The sequence below is a fragment of the Phoxinus phoxinus genome (assembly GCF_949152265.1).
Source record: "Phoxinus phoxinus genome assembly, chromosome: 16".
Lineage (NCBI taxonomy): Eukaryota > Metazoa > Chordata > Actinopteri > Cypriniformes > Leuciscidae > Phoxinus > Phoxinus phoxinus.
Window position 1 is genome coordinate 18,875,014 of NC_136891.1, and position 20,191 is coordinate 18,895,204.

Here is a 20,191-nt window from a genome sequence, read left to right on the forward strand (position 1 = left end):
TGAATTTCCTATCTGACAGGGTGGCACATATGAAGCGTGAGGAACAGAAAATAGCTGATTGTTTAAACAGCTTATATGCTACCAGTCTCGCTGGAATTGCCCCTTAAATGATGAAATAACAGGTCTTGTTGAGGATTACTTTCTGGAGGATGATGGTGATGACTAGAGCTGTAAATATAATCGTTCCTTTCAATGTTTTTATGCTTTTTGGACATGCACATCATAATAAATAGACCTGTTTTACCTGTTTTTTTGTGTTTTACATAAATGTGTCATATATCACTGAAAAAGGGAGAATCTCAGCTTTAATGTGGAATATGGCACATAGCCAGGATAATTATGGTTCAAATGTGTTGTGATTTTCTAAGCCTGAAATTCAGCAAATATTTGACTTGGCCTTACTCAGTCAATATTAAAGATATCAAAATTATATTTTCACAGAACGTACCAATACGTACATATCACTGCAGTTTCCGACAGAAATGAACACTAGAGGCAGTAAAACAGCAAGCACTTTTAATAATTTTCACACCCCATTATGATTACAGGGCAGATTATGGACTTGTTTCCACACGGCTCCTGGCACAATTATGTTATGACCTCAAAACTATTTTTTTTTACCATAGTGTATGATTTACAAACGAATACACTTTGGAGTTTGCATTATTAACAGCTCCATGTGTTCAGTTTTACTGATGTACTAAGCTTGCTTGATAGCTCAGCTGGTACAGAATTGTACTTGTGATGCAAAGAGATCGAGTACGAATCCCGTGAAAGACGAGACACGATAAAAGAGCTCAAAGACAAGAGTTCAAAAACGAGCTAAAATGCCATGGTTACGATTGCGTTTTTACGTCACATTTGCTTTAGTTAACGCTATCAGGTTCGTTTAGGGTTTAGTGTAGGTGTACTTTAATGAAAAAATGGAACATTTCAATTCAGAACTGCGGTGATACGTACAAAAAATAACGTAAAACGTTGCCATATTCACGTTCATCTGTTCCGGAAAAAAAACGAATCGCGCTTTTTAGCGCCACTCAACTGGACATTTCACTTTGAAACAGTTGCGAAACTAACATATTTTTGCGTTTGGAAAAAATGTTGCCACAGGTGCGGTTTTCTAATGAGCCTGGGTTGAATCTTTCTACAATATTGGTAGAAATGATTTGTACTGTGGTATGAATCCAGGTGCAAACATTGCTGTGACTATTATGTAAAAAATAATAATAATGGTGCAATCTCCTTGAAGAACAAAAACAGTGCTTTCTAATTGTGTTTTTTAAATCAATTAACCAATAGAACAATTGCAGTACACTGTTTGAATGACAGCTCCGCTTTCATTCTGCACCACTCACACACTCGAACGCAACAAACACACACAGATCACATTACTGTTGGAAGGCTGCTTGGTCGATCAGATTAGAGGACTGGAACTAACATATACATTTTGCTTCAATTTATAAAGGATTTTCTTGTAGAGTTTTGGAGAAAAGTTCTTAAGAACAGATTAAAATAGTTTTTCAGAAACAAACTTCACAGTATTAAAATAAAGCCAATCCATTCAGACGCAATCATAAACAATCCAAAACTTACAGTAATGTAGATTAAAATGCCTTACAATGGCCATTAGGACCACAATACAGAGGCATTTCACAAGACAAAAATATTATCCAATCCTTTATTCTCTTAAACCAATGAAGAACACTTTATTCTTAAACACACGGAAAAGTAGTTTTTCACAGCAAAAAGCATCAAATACTGAAATACATGGCAGGTGAGAGTGAGAGAGAATATCACTGTTTTTGAAGGTGATAGATTTAGATGGAGTGCCCTGTTTGAAATAACTTCCTCAGCTGCTCTCTGTTCAGTATATTTGTTTTGTTCACATCTAAACTTTGAATTAAAGTGGAAAAGATCAGACAGTTGAAAAGGTTCATTGTGCCTCTGAGATATGTTAAAAGCTCAGTGTTTCTCTGTACATATGCTGATTACTCGTGCTGTAAACATGGCATCTCACTGGTAAAAGGGTTGTGATTATTGTCCATTAACCTCTCCAGGAAAACATTAACTATCATCTGGAAGCAAGAGGTCAGGGTTTGGCTGGTCAGCACGGACATTCAGTCCCTGCTGGGAGATGTTGAATAATATTCAAAGAATGTTACATAACAGAGGCTTTAACTGTCAGTGGAGAGACAATGGTTAGATGATTTAGAAACCCTGCCACCATTTTTTTTCTTGCTTTTTTGGACAAATTGGTAAAGCTCCACCATAACATGAATATCAATGTGCAGTGAGACATTTCAGATTAATTACAAGTCAATTTCCACTTTTATATATAATTGTAATAAAATGTCAAAAATACTGATATGAAAATTCGAATATTTTTCTATCAATCTATTAGTCTGCATTAACAATACTTAACGCGTATCTATTTCAAAATTGTTGTGCTATGGTTATCACTATATCACTCATTGCAATAGCATTTATGTTGCATGCTGCGTTCCAATACTATCTGCGTACAATCTGCATTCGCATATCCGTCCTAAATAGTTTTCGAAATTAGAATTAGTGTATCCCAAATCATAGTACGTTGAAATTACTATTCCAAAGATCCCCGGGTGGTCTACTTTTTCCGGTTAGAATCCGAAGTGCAAATCCACTCTAACGGCAAGTATTGCAAGGATTCGATTAGAACTACAAACACGAATGCAAAGTGTTGAAAAACTACAAACATGGAGGATGTGCGAGTCCGACGGTTAGGTAGAGAGGTTTAGATAAAGGGTTTTGAGTGATTAAGTATCAAACCTGACGGAAAGATATTTATTCAACGTTATCCACATTATATTTATTCTGCAACAGCATTGTGATCATTTATAAAGATATGTTTAGTCATTAACTTTTAAATGCATCATTATGCAAATTACAAACACTTGAGGAGAATCTCAGCATGAAAGACCCACGACTGGCAGATCAACTTGCTTCTACATTTCTCTCCGAAACGGTAGGAAATTAAATTGAATGTGAAGCATTTCAACTGTGAGAAGACGATTAACAGGGCAGTTTAAACGGTGACAGGATGCACATAACTAAGAGAAAGAGCTGTCCATTAAAGACACAATTATGACGAAGTAGTAGGCTATGTCCCAAAGCTCGCCTACTCTTCTGCTACACACTCGAAAGAACTGGCCTCGCACCCCACAGTAAAGGGAGCTAGTGTGGTGTCAAAACCGCTCTATTCTAAAATAAATCAGACTGAAATCAGACATCTGATAATATTCCTGTTTACAGAAACTGTTAAATTGACTTGGAATTTAAACTCTTTCAACGCCTCATTAGCCCGGCAATGGAACAACTCATTAAGACTTGATTTTCCTCTGGGATCTGGCAATGAAAAAGGAGGGAATGTGAGTAAATTAAAATTCTCTAACAATAAGCAACACCACCCTCGCTTTGTTTAGGAAGAATATTGATTGAGTAATTACACAGAAAAATATGGGAAACATAAAATATGGGGGAAAAAAAATATGAAGGTCACATATTTACTGCGGCTAAATATGGCTGTCATTATTCTTCAGTCTTATTTCTGTACGCAGAGTGTTAATTTATTTATCATTCACAAATTCATTTCTTCACTCCCCCAAAAAAAGGTTCAGACAACCAAATTCACATTAAGTCTGCGATAGCATCTGTCTCGCTTCACTATAGTTGTTCCCACCAGCACTGCCGTCTCGGGGCAACCCACACATTTTGATCAACAGTGTGCATGTTGTTTACAGGAAGCATAAACAAAACTTACTGTCTTTTACTATATAACTGATCGCAACATGATACTACATTACTGGTTGTTAAAGTTAGTTTGGTCTAAAATAAACATTGCCCATTCATGTTATTTCTTTAAAGCTACAAGACACCAACATTTTGTAATGGTTGTGTAAAAATATATATATGAAAATAGGGTAAGAATTTTAAACTTAATTCAAGATATATTCTCTGAAAAGAAGCCTTGATATTATTTTTTATTTTGTTCTGAAATGTTTAGCTATATTACTGAAAAAACGGTACAAATATACTGGTTAAAAAAACCCCAGCTTAAATCCATACACACATGAAATTCATGAAATTCACATGAAATTCAGTCCTGCACAAAATGCAGCCTTAACTCCCAAAACTTTGCAGTTTGTTCTTGGCTAAAGTGCAAAAAGATAGAAAAAACACCCAATGGATCATGAGTGTGATATTCAGGGTGTGAATTCAACAGGTGAAAGGTTCATTTCAATGCTCCACTGATCATTTGACTGAGATACCAAAGGTGGTGTTAGGTTAGAGGAATTAGCTGACAAAGAAAGCTCACTGTGTTGATTCCCATGATGTCCCACTTCTCCTCAGTCTAAAGCCAGTAAGTTAATTTGCACTGAAGCCTCACAGTGGGATGTTAATCTTTAGAGTGTGTTTGTGTGTCTAGATGTGTGTATAGTCTCATGGTGCACATAGGCTCATAGTTCTGGTCCAATCACAATCCCTTCTGACTGAATTGATGGGATATTGAGTGTTGTCTTTCCTGCTGTGCGTTGTTGAGTGGGATTTGAAGATGTTATTAGGCAGTTCTTCATCATTTGGGTTGAAAAACAGTATGAGCTACGATAACCCGATTATAATTTCCACTTGGATGAACTTAGAATCGATCTCAAGACTCAAAACAACATACACTTCACAAACAAGCAGATGTAGAGGATCACGCTATCCTTCAGCACAGTGGTGAGATTAAGACAGTCGTAGATCTGTTCGTATAGGGTTGTGGGCAACAGGTAAACACCAATGATAAATGCCAGTAGCCCCATTTACATGTAGCATTGTATTCCGATTATAACCAGTTTAAAAGTCCAATCGCAATAAAAATGCTCAAACCGATTGAAATTTCAGTCGGATTGAAGGGGGTGGAATAAATCTTTTCAGGAACCGATCAAACGAAAAATTACACTGTGTAAACGAGCTGATCCGATTACTTTGAGTGTACTTCTTTCTGCACATGCCTGGTTTTGCGCGGGATAATTCTGTCAGCTAACATCAGCTTTAAAGACTTTTTAATTTAAAGATAATTTACCTCAAAACTTATTTTTGAATGCCTTCTGTTTGTGATCCGATGTGGATTCTGATCACTGTATAAGTTAGAAATGTTTATACCCGATGCAAAAGACTATGCACGCTAACCATTACCATAGTAAACATGGTAAATATGAATGCTTGAAGAAATCAGACAAATCATAAAGGCTATCATAATCATGTTTTTATTTTATCTGTCAGTGGCCTATGTCTCGTCTCTTTATACCGAACTATCATGTAGGATTTGAGGGCCTACCAAACACAAATTAATCTTCCAGGTGATTCATTCAAACATAATTCCACACAGAACTCAACACTCCAGACCTCAAATCACCAATCCAGAACCATAAAACCCAGGCTCCAGCCAGTCTACATTAGCCAACAAAAAACCCCAGTAAGAACTTTATGGCCATGCAAGCTTCAAATCGATGAAACGAAGAACGATATCAAGTTAGATAGTTTGGAAAAGACTGATTGGTTCAAAGATGACACGGCTCTGGACCCACCAAGATAACGGCAGAGGTTGTTTGATCCCAAGACAAAGGATGTAAAACAGACCTCCTTCTTCTTGAGGACCTTTGAACGACCTCAGGGTTGAGATCTCTCAAAACCACAGAGATTGAGACATATAAAAATACATAAAATCATCCCAAAACAATTATTGACGAACTTATAATCAAACATCGTTCAACTACATACTTCTATATTGTGTCTACAACAACCTCTGTATGTGTCTATTATGCTTAGATCTCATATAAGTCATGTGTCATGTAATTGTTATAACTATTATATGTTTGAATGGAAGTGTGTCTTGATTCCTATCAGTGCGATCATATATTCTTAATTCAGAAGATGGGTTGATTGAAATCTGTATAAAATGTTTCAGGTTATTATAATAGGAATCATGTCTGTTCGAGCTGCAGAGTAAAGGGATCACAGGTAACGCATGATTTACGATGAGATGTGAAAGAAATACCACCTCTCAAATAAAGACAGTGTCTAATGGGTCAGAAATCATCCAGGAGGCTAGACCAACATTTCGAGTTTAAAATCTTAGGACCCGAACAAAGATTGGGAGAAGAAGACCGTTTTAGCGGAAGAGTAGATTCACACCAGACAGACAAGTAACCATGTAGACGAGCGGACAAAAGAACCCAAACCAAGATCAGAGGAAAATGGGTTAAACAGCTTCATTCAAGCCATCTAACTACTCGTCTCACTTTTCTTTCTTTTCTTAGTTTTCTTTTCTTTTCCGTTGAGAGTCTCGGTTCTAAGTTAAGTTTTGCTGCAAAGTTTCGTTTAAACGATTCGACTGCAAAGCCCGCTTCGAACTTCAAAGACTTTCCATCCATCCACCAACACACCACGTGATTGGCCACCCAAGACATCTACCCAGGCACGAGGAGACCGCCAGCCAATTAACCCGGGAAACCCCCTTTTACACCGACAAACAGAATCCCCAAAGCAACGCAAAGACAAGCAAGAAGCCTCCAGACTCTTAAGTGAACTGGTGCATTGATATAAATGTAATAACCCGCCTAAGAAACGATAGAAGGGTTAAATTAAGGATTGATGGTTCGTTCAGGTCATGTCTTATAAGTGCATAGAAAATTGGGATTTTATCACCTCACTCTTAAAACTCATTCTTTCCTCACTTTTTCTTTCTGCAACTCGTATGAATGTGTGTGTGTGCGTGTGATTGTGTTAGATATTAGTTTTATGTGTTCGAATAATCAATAAAGTCTTGCTTGTATTTTAAAGATAATTGTTATTGTATGTGCTAACGAATTTAATGTCTTAAACTGCTGATCTAAGTTACCTTGCTAATAAATAGTGTTTTCACTATAGTTTGGATATTTATATACGCTGCAGAGCTGATAATTACGTCCCGTTCAAATGAACGCTGGACGAGTCATTTGCTTGGCCGTATAAGTGATTCTTAAAGATTCCCTATAAATTAATTAATAATTATTTTTTAGCTAAATTGACCTGTCTGACCCCTTACATACGTATTATACATATTACGTTCTTACAACCATAAAACTTTTTTTTCCAGGAGCTTCCTCTGTTTCTCTGACTGAAAATATAACTGTAGCCTGCTGGGAGTCGAGAGAGTGCTAAAGCTCATCAGGTCGTATATAGAAATTTTAATTCTTTCTAAATATGATGTAAATATGTCCTGGCTGTAACTATTCTCTTTCTTTTTTTAAATAGATGGTAAACCGATAAACCACTTTTCTGAGTGACTAATGTGAAATTTTGACACAAATGAATTCATTATGATCAATGTAACACTTTTTATTGTAAACCTGTGGTAAAACATCGATTCTTGGGTTTTAAATATTCAATTAAACAACAAAAATACCAGCAAACGGTCGCTTTTATCGTGTTTGTTTTGAGACACGCTGTTTCCAGGGATTTCTTTCTGATAAAACTACCATTTGTTGGTGAAATGATAGGTTTGTGTGACGTTGTTCCAGAGAGGCGTGTTACGGGCATGTTTTAGTGAAGCGCTGTGGAGCTCCTGGCCCGACAGTGGAAGCAGATTTTGGGTCCGGTGCTACTGGCTCGGGCTATTAGCTCGGCATGGCCCGTTTAAAGCCCTGGCTCGCACTGGCCCGACAGTGGAAACGCGGCTAATGCCTAAAACTAGCACAACGATTAAGTGATGCACCATCTTGACAGGATTGAAAATGCGGGAAATAATGAGCTGCAGATGCAGCAGACAAGATAACATCCCATGTAAACAGTCAACCGGAATCCATCAATCAGAATAGCAAAAAAGTGTGCATGTAAACGGGGCTAGTGTTGGAAAAGCTACTTTGTAACTTTATTAACAACTTTCCAAGTTAAAGTAGATGTATACACTGGGGCAATTTAGGGGAATATCTTTTAAATATGAAACATCAGATAAATAAAAAAAATGAGTATTTATCTGGTACAAAATCAATACGGGTCACAACATTACCTTTTTATTGGTTTAATTTCTCCAAAATGCAAAAATTCAAATGCATTACCCAATAATCATGCATTTATGATAGTAAAATAAATAGGCGTAGTAACTTTTTTTAAAAAGAGACAATTGGGAAGAGAAAAGATTTCAAGCCAAACTATATTAAATAAGGGTTATGTTTTAGTAAGGTGTAGGGGAGTCATTTGACATTCAGTTCTCAAACCAGTTGAGAACCACTGCTTTAGCAGATGTCTTACTAATTCAACAGCAGCATGTCGACTCGAATCACACCATGAGGGCCTTCCATTCACAGGGGGTCAAACACGTCTCTTATCTCAGTGACTTACATTCTCTCTCACTTCCTCTCAAAACTAAGATGCCTTGGTTGCTATTTCATGGAACAGATGGTGTGTGAGCACATTACCTCTCCACAGAGACGTTAAGGAGAAAAAGACTTTCAATCTGTTGAAGTCTGGCTTTCTTTCAGACATTATCACCATTTTCTTGCATCAGCAGAATCCCCTACAAACACTTCTGAGGATTCCAGCAATATGACATTACCGCCTGACTTTGTTGCCTTTTAGGTCAAAATGATAAACCACAAGCAATATTATAAAGAACGTATCTAATTATAATTCACCTCAGCAGTGAACAAGACAACATACAGCATTCATGTCAATTTGGTCTGTACATTTAAATGGGTAAACTGGATCATATATTATATCATATATGGTAACACTTTACAATAAGGTTAATTGGTTAACTATTTTAGTTAACATGAACTAAGAATGAACAATACTTATTCAGCATTTATGAATCTTAGTTAATATTGATTTCAACATTTACTAATACATGGTTAAAATCAAAGGTTGTATTTGTTAACATTAGACTGTGAACTAACATGAACAAACAATGAACAGCTGTAGTGTAACAAATAGAGTAACAAATGTAGTGCTCATGGTTAGTTCATGTTAGTTAATACATTACAAATGTTATTACTAATGAACCTTATTGTAAAATATTACCTATATATATATATCTATAGGCGGACAGAGTACACAGCTTCATTACTTGAGTAAAAGTACAGATACCCCTTGCTAAATTTTACTCAAGTACAAGTAAAAGTACTACAGTCAGATGTCTACTCAAGTAAAAGTACGGAAGTACTTGTTTTTAAAAGTACTTAAGTATCAAGAGTACAAGAGTACATTTTCTAAATATTGCATTACTACTGCCACAGTGCTTACATTTATGTACAGAAACGTCCTACATGGAGTTATGAAAAATGTTAATACCTTGGAGAATGTAAAAGGAATTGAAAATAAAATCAAGTAATTTTCATATTTTTACCATGTTGCTTTATTTAACATTTCACACATAGTTTTAATGGATTTTTTGCACCCACATTTGAACTAACAATTGTGTGTACATGTGAGTTTCTCTGTTTTTTCATCAATCAAATCAGTAAACCTAAACCAGCAAAGGCGGCAATATAGCAATGTTCTGACACACCTCTGAACCACACCTCTGAAAGGTGATTGCTGATAGGCTGTCCCAATCAGTGGCGCCTGCACAATCCAGTCACGTTTGAGAGGGAAACAACAAATTGAGGGTTTCCGAGATTTTTTTTTTTCCTTTTTTTTTTTTTAGAAGAAGTAACGGGTACTCAGTACTCAGGGTTATGGATAGAAATGTAGTGGAGTAAAGAGTACAATATTTGCCTCTCAAATGTACCCAAAAATGATACTCGAGTAAAGTACAGATCCCTCAAAATTGTACTTAAGTACTGTACTCAAGTAAATGTACTCCGTTACTGTCCAGCTCTGTATATATATATATATATATATATATATATATATATATATATATATATATATATATATATATATATATACTTTTAATGTAGACATGTGGACAAGACTTCCAATGACACATGTTGTCCTATTTATTAAATGTATTCATCTGCCACAAGAATATACTGTAGTATCCGATTAATTAAATTAATTAATTGGCTTGTCATTAAAAATGTTAATAGATCAACAGCCCTAAAATATACTTCATTTATACACTTTATAATACATAATGTTTGCCACAGTTTATGTAGTGATCGAATTATGATATGATGATGCATTTCAATTTACTCAACACCCATGTTTCACAGTGTGTATAATGCAGTGCGGTGGCTGTGATAGTCCGCTCTATAGTATAATGGCCACCCTGACGCCAATTATAAGTGCTAAGCATGATGCGAGGCAGGACTTACGATATGGAGCATGATGTAGTCTCCTAGTCTGGGGGCGCTGTCAATGCGGACCAGAATCCCGTCCTTGATAGTAGTGCTGAAGCCCACGGCCAGTCTATCGGTCCGAGTGCTGGGCCTCTCGTTATTTGGCCATGTGTACGTGATAAGACCTCCACCCTTTCCAAAGATGTACGTCGCTCCAGCTGCAGGGAGGAATAGAGAAATATACTGTGAGGGATCAGCTGATTCTTTTACAATGCAACATCCAGCTGGTGGGATGTCAAAAGTACCAATATCAGTCTTTAAGCAGTATTGTTAGTACAGAATTTAGTAAAAAAAATTCAACAGACAGCAAAAAGCTTACGGAGAGCTTACGATGATGCAGCTACATAAGCTTAAGCAGTCAAAATGCCTGTCTTGGCAAAGTATTAATGTAAATACAGTCTGTTTGTCTTCAGCAAATGTAAACAGATGGGGCATTCAATTGAATGTGTCAAAATATCAGATCTGTGCACTAGATCTTACAGTGTAAATGCACTCTAAAAGGCTATTATGCTGTTTATTTATCGAAGAACAGTATTGACAATGAAAAGAAAACCACTCACTGCTCTTGGCTGGATAATTTTAGGAGCTTTACTACAACTGAACATGAAGACAAAGTAAAGCTTAAAGAAAAAAAAGTGCAGCTGATTTGAATTACAAGCTTTTCAGTCAGTCACCAATAACAGTGAATCCAATATCAATGTGTTATATCTAATACTATGAAATATGAATTTTATTCTTCTTTTTCACATTAATACTTTACATTATACCAAAGTAAAGTTACACATTATAAATTTATAATGTACATTACACTTTAGAATCCCCCATTACACATTATACTGCTATTGTTCACTGTTGTATGCTTGTTCTATAGGTTTTATTTGTATTATTTCTTGCAATTTGCAAGATCACTGTAAAACTCATGTAGTGTTTAAGTAATTAAGGAAATATGAATGCTGAGTATCAGTATTCCAGAACTAGCTCTATTCGGACACTAATTGTTTCTCATGGGGTTGTAAAGTATTTTCAACATTTACAGGGGCTAGTCTGTGATTTTATTGCCGACTGAATTTTTCTGCTCCACTTAGGATGCATTTGAAAGATCTAGCCTACACTTTCATTACTGAAATGCTGAAAGAACAATATTGTTTCATATAACTGCTCAAAGGAGAAAGAAAAGAAACACACAAAAACATTTGAAATGGGCCATTATTATGGCAGCAATTATATACATTAAAAATAATAACCAAGCAGCTTTATGTTTACCTAAATAAGAGGGTGTATTAACTTATAACCGCTAATTTCCACATTTTCAAAATTACATCCATCATTTTGAGATAAAATGCAAGGCAGAAAAGCATTTACTATAGCACATACATTTTCCTATTTTTAAACAGGAGATTTAATAATACAATAATAAATAGGATATTATTTTCTTATTATTAATATTCATTTATCCTTAATCCAAGCGTATGCCATTTTTGTACAATCATGCGACTGACCACGTAAGCAGCGCGTTTCCCGGTTCATAGGATCACAAAACTCGCTCCTCCACCAGGAATAAATCGCCATCCGAATGCATGAGTTTTATCACTGAGGTGCCATACTAATTTATTTTTTTGACAGACACCCACATGAGAAACGATTACCGTCTGAATAGGTATTTTGATTGCTTTAAAAAACACATAGATAAATCCTCAGCTGTACAGAAAACATGGTGTATTTTAAGAACCCTATAGTGACGGTTCAGATGGTATGCTGTTCCAGGATCAGGCTCTTGTTATATCATTGTGGTTCATGCAGAATTTATTAGAAGTTGGTCTGAGATCACTGTGAAACCTCCAACAAGCCTATATATTTTTATTCAAGTTTTAAGTGACCTAATTTTCATGGTGACTCTTAGACCTTGGCTGTGTGTCTAGAGCTTGAGCTGAGCACTGGGATCAATGCTTGGCCCACAAGCCTCTGAAACGGGACTCTATACAGGGAAAAGCTTGAAGCAGCCAAAAAAAGAAACAGAAAAAAAGGACTTACAATCCTCATCCATTATACATGAACCTGCAACTAGAGAACAAAAGCAGGCAGAGATATAAAATCAAACAATCTCTTCCAAGTGTAATTTGACAAACACAAAAGGGCAAAGAAAATAAGCTGGACGTTGGCTCTTGGAGAAGAAGGATCATTATGCTTTCACATCACACCCATAGCAAAAGATAAAACGAGTGACAAAACTCCAGAAAGTTCCTTTGAATCACAGTAATTACCCCTCTCAAATCAGAACCATTTACTAATGTCTGGACAAGCATGTAATCAATTGCATCCAGGACTCTGAGGTCTAAAACTATTAAAACATCAGAATCTTTGGGATCTATTGTAGGCAGGGCCGGATTTATGCATAAGCATTCCAGGCACGTGCCAATGCTCGCATGTCCAAGGAGGCCCAATTACAATGAGGAGAAATAATATATTTTCTTAATTATTATTATTATTATCATCATGTTACTCTAATAGTAAAACACAAAAAGACAATTACCATCTAAATGAAAACAATTTTAAATATCGGGCAGAAACCTCGTATCTTAACTCTGACAGTAGGTGTCGCTTATGGAAAAGCAGGAATACAGTGGTACACAAAACAGCGCTGCATTTATATATACCACTGCAGGCTGTGTAGGCATTAGCACAAGGGTAGGACGAAAAGAAAATGCAATCGAAACTTTTCTGAAGAGAGTCAGTTCCCTTCAGAGATCCATTCATACAAATGTCTACCTTTTGGAGCAGTCTTAAAATGCTGTCTCTGTAGGCAGCTCAATAGGTTTTTGAACAAAGCAATTGAGATCAAAGAAGTAACTGAGGAATGAACATGTTTGTGCAGTTTTTGGGCCCTGTGCCGAAGGAACACGACCGCAGGTGCACTGGCAGTTTTATTGCCATCGTTGACGTTTTCACCACCATTTGTTTGTTATTATGACTGTAACATCTCATTTGCACATCTGGGCTTGAGGGCCCAGCTGGTTGATATTCCTTAAGGGGAAGAGACATCATGCCGAGCGGATGGGGTTGAGTCCCAGGAGACAGAGAGACATATGGGAGTGAGATGAAAGAGAATGCATCACATACATATAACACTTGCGCTGGGTCAGCCTACCTTGTCCCCAACTAATATGTCTACGCTAGGTTAACACTCTATCAGGGGTTTTAAAACTTTACGTTTGAGTCAAGGACCCCTTATAGGGAAAAACATTTTCCAAAGACCGCCTTATAATTATAACAGTGATTAATCCCAAAATTAATGTGGGTGAGAATAATTAACATACTATGCTTGTTTTATTGGTGCAAACGTTCCCCATTGTAAATGTAGGCTACTTTTTAATAATAGGCTACAGTTAAATTTGATTATTTGCGGTATTTTCCAGAAAATACTGTAAGTCGCACATGTCCAGGTCAAACTTGCATTGTTGAGAGAAAAAAACACAAAAGTTGCATCGGAGTCGCATTTTTTTAATAGATTCAGAAATAATGTAAAATACTGTTAAATAAATGTAACCGTTACCAAACTCTAAACACTGTAAACATGTGTTTTTACTTCCCCTCTCTCTAAATCCTTTAAAGTTAATGGTAGGCCTGTTCAGAAAATACTAATAAATTAATTATAGTGCCAACAACATTTAAAATAAAGATTATTTGTAATGAATGGCACTATAATTAATTTTTGTATTATATAATAAACTTATGTTCTTAAAAGGTGCTATAAGCGATCTCGCGCGTTTTTTAGGCCAAAACATTTTTTTTTCACATACCGCAAACATCTCCTCACTATCCGCTAGCTGCCTGTCCCCTGAACACACTGTAAAAAAAACGTGGTCTCTGCAGACAGCCCAAGCTCCACAAACAGCAGCAAAAACAAACTGAGCAATAAACAGAGCGACCCGCACCACGAAACATAACAAACTGTTCCAGCCAATAACCGACAAGAATGATGTGGGGTGGGGTTTGGGGGGTTATTGCGTGGATGAGGAGGAGGGAGGGTCTAGCTAACCTCCGTTTTGTTTGATAATAATTCAAACATCAAAAAGAGGTTACCCCAACCTAGATCGCTTAGAGCACCTTTAACAAACTTATTTAGAGTGAAACTGAAGTGGGCTCACTTATTCAGCATGAATCGTTTCCATGAATTAATAATCGTTAGTCGCAGTGTAACATTTGGTTTCTAAACTATTATGTATGATGTAAAGAAGGCTTTGTACTTCTCTCGTGTCCCAATGTCCACTCAAAATAGCACCCTTCTCATACGGAAAAAATCAGTTTGAAATAACACCACAGCATGCTCACGCTGCCCGACACAGCCTACATTGTACAACCAAACAAATAAAGTTGAGTAATCGAATAACTCTTCTATGTTTAGAATAACTGATATGTTGTGTTGTGATACGTTGTGCGCTTAGATGAGGTGGAAACAACTTAAAATACTCAGATAAATAATTCAGATAATAGTAAGGTATCTTTGAAAATGGTAAAGTTTATGTGTAACAATTAAACAAACAAAATGAGCTGGCCATCTCTGAATTTCTTTCTGAAGCACGTAACAAAAATTAACCAAAACTTGATTGGTGTCTATTTTAAAAACCCCTGCTCTATTTTATTAGATAAATTACATGCTTTAGGGATAGAGTCAAATCCTGACCCACGGGGAAAAAAACGCAGGATCTCACTCAGAATTCTTCAGTGTCTCCAGTCGTAGTTCTCGTGAGGATGGACACAGATCTGAGCTCAGTCTTCAGGGAGTTGTCCTCCTATACCATGTCTTCTCAGTGCTGTGGGATGCCATGAAATACTGCATCCACACTGCACCCCAGGGAGCCAATTATCCCACTCAGTGGATTTGCTAAGTAACAAGAGACACCATTCAGTCCTTACAACACCACGTTTCTAATGGACCCTGCACGAGTAGGCTTAGCGAATGCCTGACAAACAAAAAAAGCTATTTACCAAATTTAATCGTGTCAGGGCTTTAAGCGATTGCACACGTCCATTTAAATGCTGCCGAATTGGCAGGTAGGCTGAGAGTTACTTGCAGCGTTGATAGAGTGAGGGAGTGTTTTGCATTTAGGCATTGGTGTTAAGAAAAAGGCTAAAAGTAGTGAGATTACAATTACGCCACAAATGGACTGTTTTTAATGAACACTGAAAGCTTTTGAAAGTCTGGTGTTTTACGTATGAATTCATTATGGGCAAATTGCATCTTCTGGAGCAATACGTACCGCAGTTACTGTCTCCTTAATGGAATTCCAGGCCGGTGAAAACTTCATTAAAAAACTTCATTACAGAAATGCGCTGATAAAGGGTGATGCGTGGCAAACATTTTCAATTCAATATACTAACACACAAATAAAGTGTGTGCGTAAAAGTAGTTTTTTTTAGCAATGTGTTTGACACATTAAGGTAACTAAGAACATGCTGTTAAAGGGCACCTATTATGGAATTTTGAAATTTACCTTTCATGTAGTGTGTAACATAGATCTAGGTGAACAAAAACATCCTGCAAAGTTTGAAATATGAAAGTGCACCGTATATAAAGTTATTGTCTTTCAAAAGTGAGAGTCGACTCTGAGTCATTTTTATGAATCGTTAGAAGACCGAAGCTTTTTCTCTGACTAGATGACGTCAACTTGTCAAGTTATTTGAATACGATACGCCCACTTATTGCTCTCCAAGGCCAGCAGGGAAAATATCATGGCGACGAGACGCTGTGTTCTGAAGTGCGGCTCAAAAGCAAACTTTTTTCATCTGCCCAAGGAGGAGCATTTGAAGACTAAGTGGCTACAATTCACTATACCACAGAAGTAGTCCGAGCCTTGTGCTTTGTTCGCGTCATTTTGAAGACGATTGCTTTTTAAATGCAATCAAACTTGGATTCGCGAGCCGGCTGATATTGAAGGAAGGTTCAGTTCCAAGTGTATTTGCATCAGCTTCCTCCTCCGTATCACAACCTGTAAGTGTTATTAATCATTTTTGCTTTTATATTTTATGTAGCATGCTTAATTATTATCTTGTTTGTTGAGTAAGCACCGTTTAGCTTCTAGGTCTTCAATGACAATTGTATTGAGATATGTGAAGTGTTTGTCGTTGTTTTCGGAGTTGTCTAAAGAATAGAGTAATATACCTCGTAGTAACGTAACTGCATTTTTTTTTTGTAAAAACGTTATGTTTATGCATCGGGCTAACGCAAACAAAGACTGATTGTGCTTTTACAATATGAACTATGGGCTATGCTCGCTAACATAACATTAAATTATTTATCTTATTTTTCGTTTTTTACTACAAACTATAAAGCAGTGGACTATAATCATTATTATAATACAATTTAATTGATAAAAGCATCATTGTACTCCGTGTTAAAAATAAGTATTATCTCTGTAAACACTGCTGGGTCATCTGACCAATCAACGCAGATTAGCGTCGCGCAAAGGAGGGGTTTGAAAAACGAGTCGTTGAACGAATCATTTGGGAGTCGGTGGGCAAATCAGGTAAAAATAAATGCATATTATACGAAAACAAAAGTGTTTTTTGTCATTGCATGCATGTAAAACTGTTGTTGGGGACTCCCACAACAACATTAGGAACATTTTAAATGTCATAATAGGTGCCCTTTAACAAACATGCTGGACTAAATATTGCTTTCACTGCTTTCTGCATTTAGCATTTCCATGATTCAGTTAAGAGGACTTTTGTTACAGTCTTAACCAAATAAGATTTCTGATATATACTGTATATTTTTTTTCATCTGATACAAAGTTAGTACATTGTCAACGACTTCATTTATAATATAGCAAAACAGACACTTCTTGAATTATTGAAGTGAAGAACCAGCCCTTCACACAGCCCGTTGATCCCGGAAATATGCTATAAAATTGCCAGAGTGGCTTCTGTGTGAACGCAAACACGTCCCGGGATTGATTCCGGGATCGATCCAGGAATGGGGACCTAGTAACATTGCCGGGATCAGTCCCGGAACGCGTCCTGTGTGAACAAAAGCCGTAATCGATGCTCTAGTGTATGATCGAATCAGAAAAAAATGCACGAGCGTGGTTTCGCAAATCATAAGCAAATTTAAAACACTGTGGAGACATTACATGTCACATCGATGTCACATGTCTTTACGGGATGCGTGTAAACGCGCGAACAGATTTCGGAAGATTACTGGCAGTGTGAATGAACCAAAATCAAACGATCACAGGACAAATTATCAGAGTATTTCCTGGAATCTCTGTGCGAAAAGGGCTATAGTAAATGTCTTTACCTAGACTTAGTCTCAAATTATGCACTTGATATTGTCTTGTGGCCTTCACAAGCACACTCTTAGTGGCCCTTATGCGTACTCAATGCACCATTTCACCTAGACAGTACTGGTGCAGACTATATAGTGAACTATTACCCAACAGTCCATGTTGCAAAGAGCAGTCTTGGTGGAGGACCACATGGGGCTGACAATGCCATTTGGGACAAGGCCTTGATCAGTGCACAAACTACAACGAACCTATTTGCTAACACCAGTCTGCATTACAGGACGGTTTGCTTTTTTTTGTCAGTATGTGACAGACTGATGGCATAAAATTGGCTCAGTCAACGCTGTCAGTCATGACCAAAAGTTAAGATCAGGTGTTGCGATTTTCTGGTCTGAATAGATTTTACTCAAGACTTCGCTCTGGTCATATTGTACAATATGATAATAAATAAATCAATAAATAATTGTAAAAGACATACAGTACAAAAGTAAAAGACACAAATACACCTGGATTTATTCCACTAAACATGCAATTGGAATCCTGAGCTTCTCCTTTCATTCCCCTATCATTCCATCAGATTGCGTTCTGACCTCTCTTTGAATCAAAGTGTGGTTCTGCACAATGTCGCCAAGGTTAAGAGTGTAGATGTGTAACAAAGCAAGCCTAACATGTCTTGCTTTAGGAAGAAATTGCACTTCTGCCAGTGTAGTTGGTGGAGCAGCCTCTTGGCTCATATCCCAGCATGCCCAAATAGCAACACAGTTTAATCTCTGTGAAGAGGTGAATGTCTGTGAATCTCTGGAGGCAGAAAAACCTCCTTCTCATTATGAAGGCACACGTGTAAACAACACATGGAAGCACAGATTCATTAGCACACACATTGGTTACGTGTTTGGATTCTGTGGCTGTCCCTGCAATACTCGCCCAATTACCCAAGATCCACATTGAGAATTTCTGGTTCCTTACACACACTTGCCCACACACATACACACACAATTGGTGCTATCTGTGATTTAGATCCTAAAGTGGTGTCTCATGGGCTTTCAAACATGCAGTATGTCGGGGGTGCAGAAAATCTGTTCCACAAGGTATAACACAAAACCACAACATGAAAACACAAGAGTACAAGAAAAACAGAGCAAACACACTCTGTCTCCAAAGCACTGATGTTTTTCCGCCTTGTCCAGTATAAAGTATATCCAGACAATGGCTGACCTGCTCAGCAGGCTCTGGGCGCAAATGCTGCAATCTGAAGCCAAGGTGTTGCAGGAGAGCAGTTCAAGAGAAGAGTTTTCCAATTAAAAATGTGTAGGTCTTTCAGAGACTGCTGTTTGTAATCACTCTTTGTAATCTTGTAAACACAGTTATTGCAAATGTGTGGCCAATTAATAACCAAGCCATACCTGTAACTGAATTCAGACAGAAAGAACACAGTGGTCTTTAGTGATACCAGGAAAGCATGTTTCACTTCATTCAGAGTACTTTTGCAAGTGGCAAGTGCAAACAAGTATGTGAAAAGTGAGTTTTTTTTAAAACAAGGATGCTAAGTTTTAGAACAATACATGCTCTAGATCTAATTGATGTTTAATCAGTTTGCAGATAAAGCCTGTGAAACATCTTTTACTTTAAACTACCAACAGATCCAAAACAACAGAGTAATATTTTGTAGGGAAAGTTTTATCCCAAGGGGAAATATTCAAATTAATTGTGCTGTATGTCATTTTTATTCTATACTAAACCACAAAAATAGCATAATATGTTTGCAGAGATTTAAAAAAACATGCTAAGTTCAAACACGTGTTTGTCTGAAAACAATTATACAGTCAGTTATTCTACTTTGAAATGTGCGCTTTGTGTCCAAATGTCTATTTTTGTTTTGGTCCCTGTGATCCCGCTCACTGCCAATTTACCCAATAGTATTTCGACACCCCAGGTTCCCAGTTGGCGGAAAACACAGAAGGGGGAGAGGGAAAAACTCATCAATATTTAGAATTTTGAGAGATAGAGAGAGAGAGATAGAGAGAGAGAGAGAGAGAGAGAGAGAGGGAGATGGGGTTGATGCAGACAGAGCGTAAAGCGTAAAGACAAGGCCACAGCCAGGCAAAAACTTCGGGGGTCCATTGAAGACATCTAGCACATCAGAAATTCTAATTCTATACTTTGCATTCTTAGACAGTGATCTTTAAACCGTAAGGATCTCACACCCTCAGGAGGTAAGCGAGTCAATCAGAAGTTTTCCGACTTTACCTGTCATCTAGCATTGTGCTTTGCACATTAAATTTGATTTTTAAAGCTAGGGAAGGCAATTTCAGAGGGGCTAGCAATAGCAAGCTAGCTTAGAAAGCATAAGATCTTCCTTCAGAGCGCCTCAAAAGCGTCCAAGTGTAAGGACGCCATGGGTTGCCATCTCCTATTACAGTTACAAGGCATTTCAAAGATGGCCGCCGAGTGAAATGACTTGTCTTAAAGGGACTTTGAATATAATACAGATTTAGAAGATTACCAGTAACTATACTACTATCCTATTAAATAATGACATGGTCTTGATATATTGTGCATCCCAACCAT

At 37.2% G+C, this 20,191-nt stretch overlaps 1 protein-coding gene across 1 annotated transcript in view; it reads right to left on the reverse strand.

Moving 5' to 3' along the window:
- Nucleotides 1–20,191, reverse strand: part of nrxn3b (neurexin 3b) — a 346,388-nt gene that overhangs the window by 73,917 nt on the left and 252,280 nt on the right. Inside the window, 1 exon segment of the mRNA XM_079583552.1 lies at nt 10,317–10,498. Within this exon segment, the coding sequence (XP_079439678.1) occupies nt 10,317–10,498 (182 nt within the window).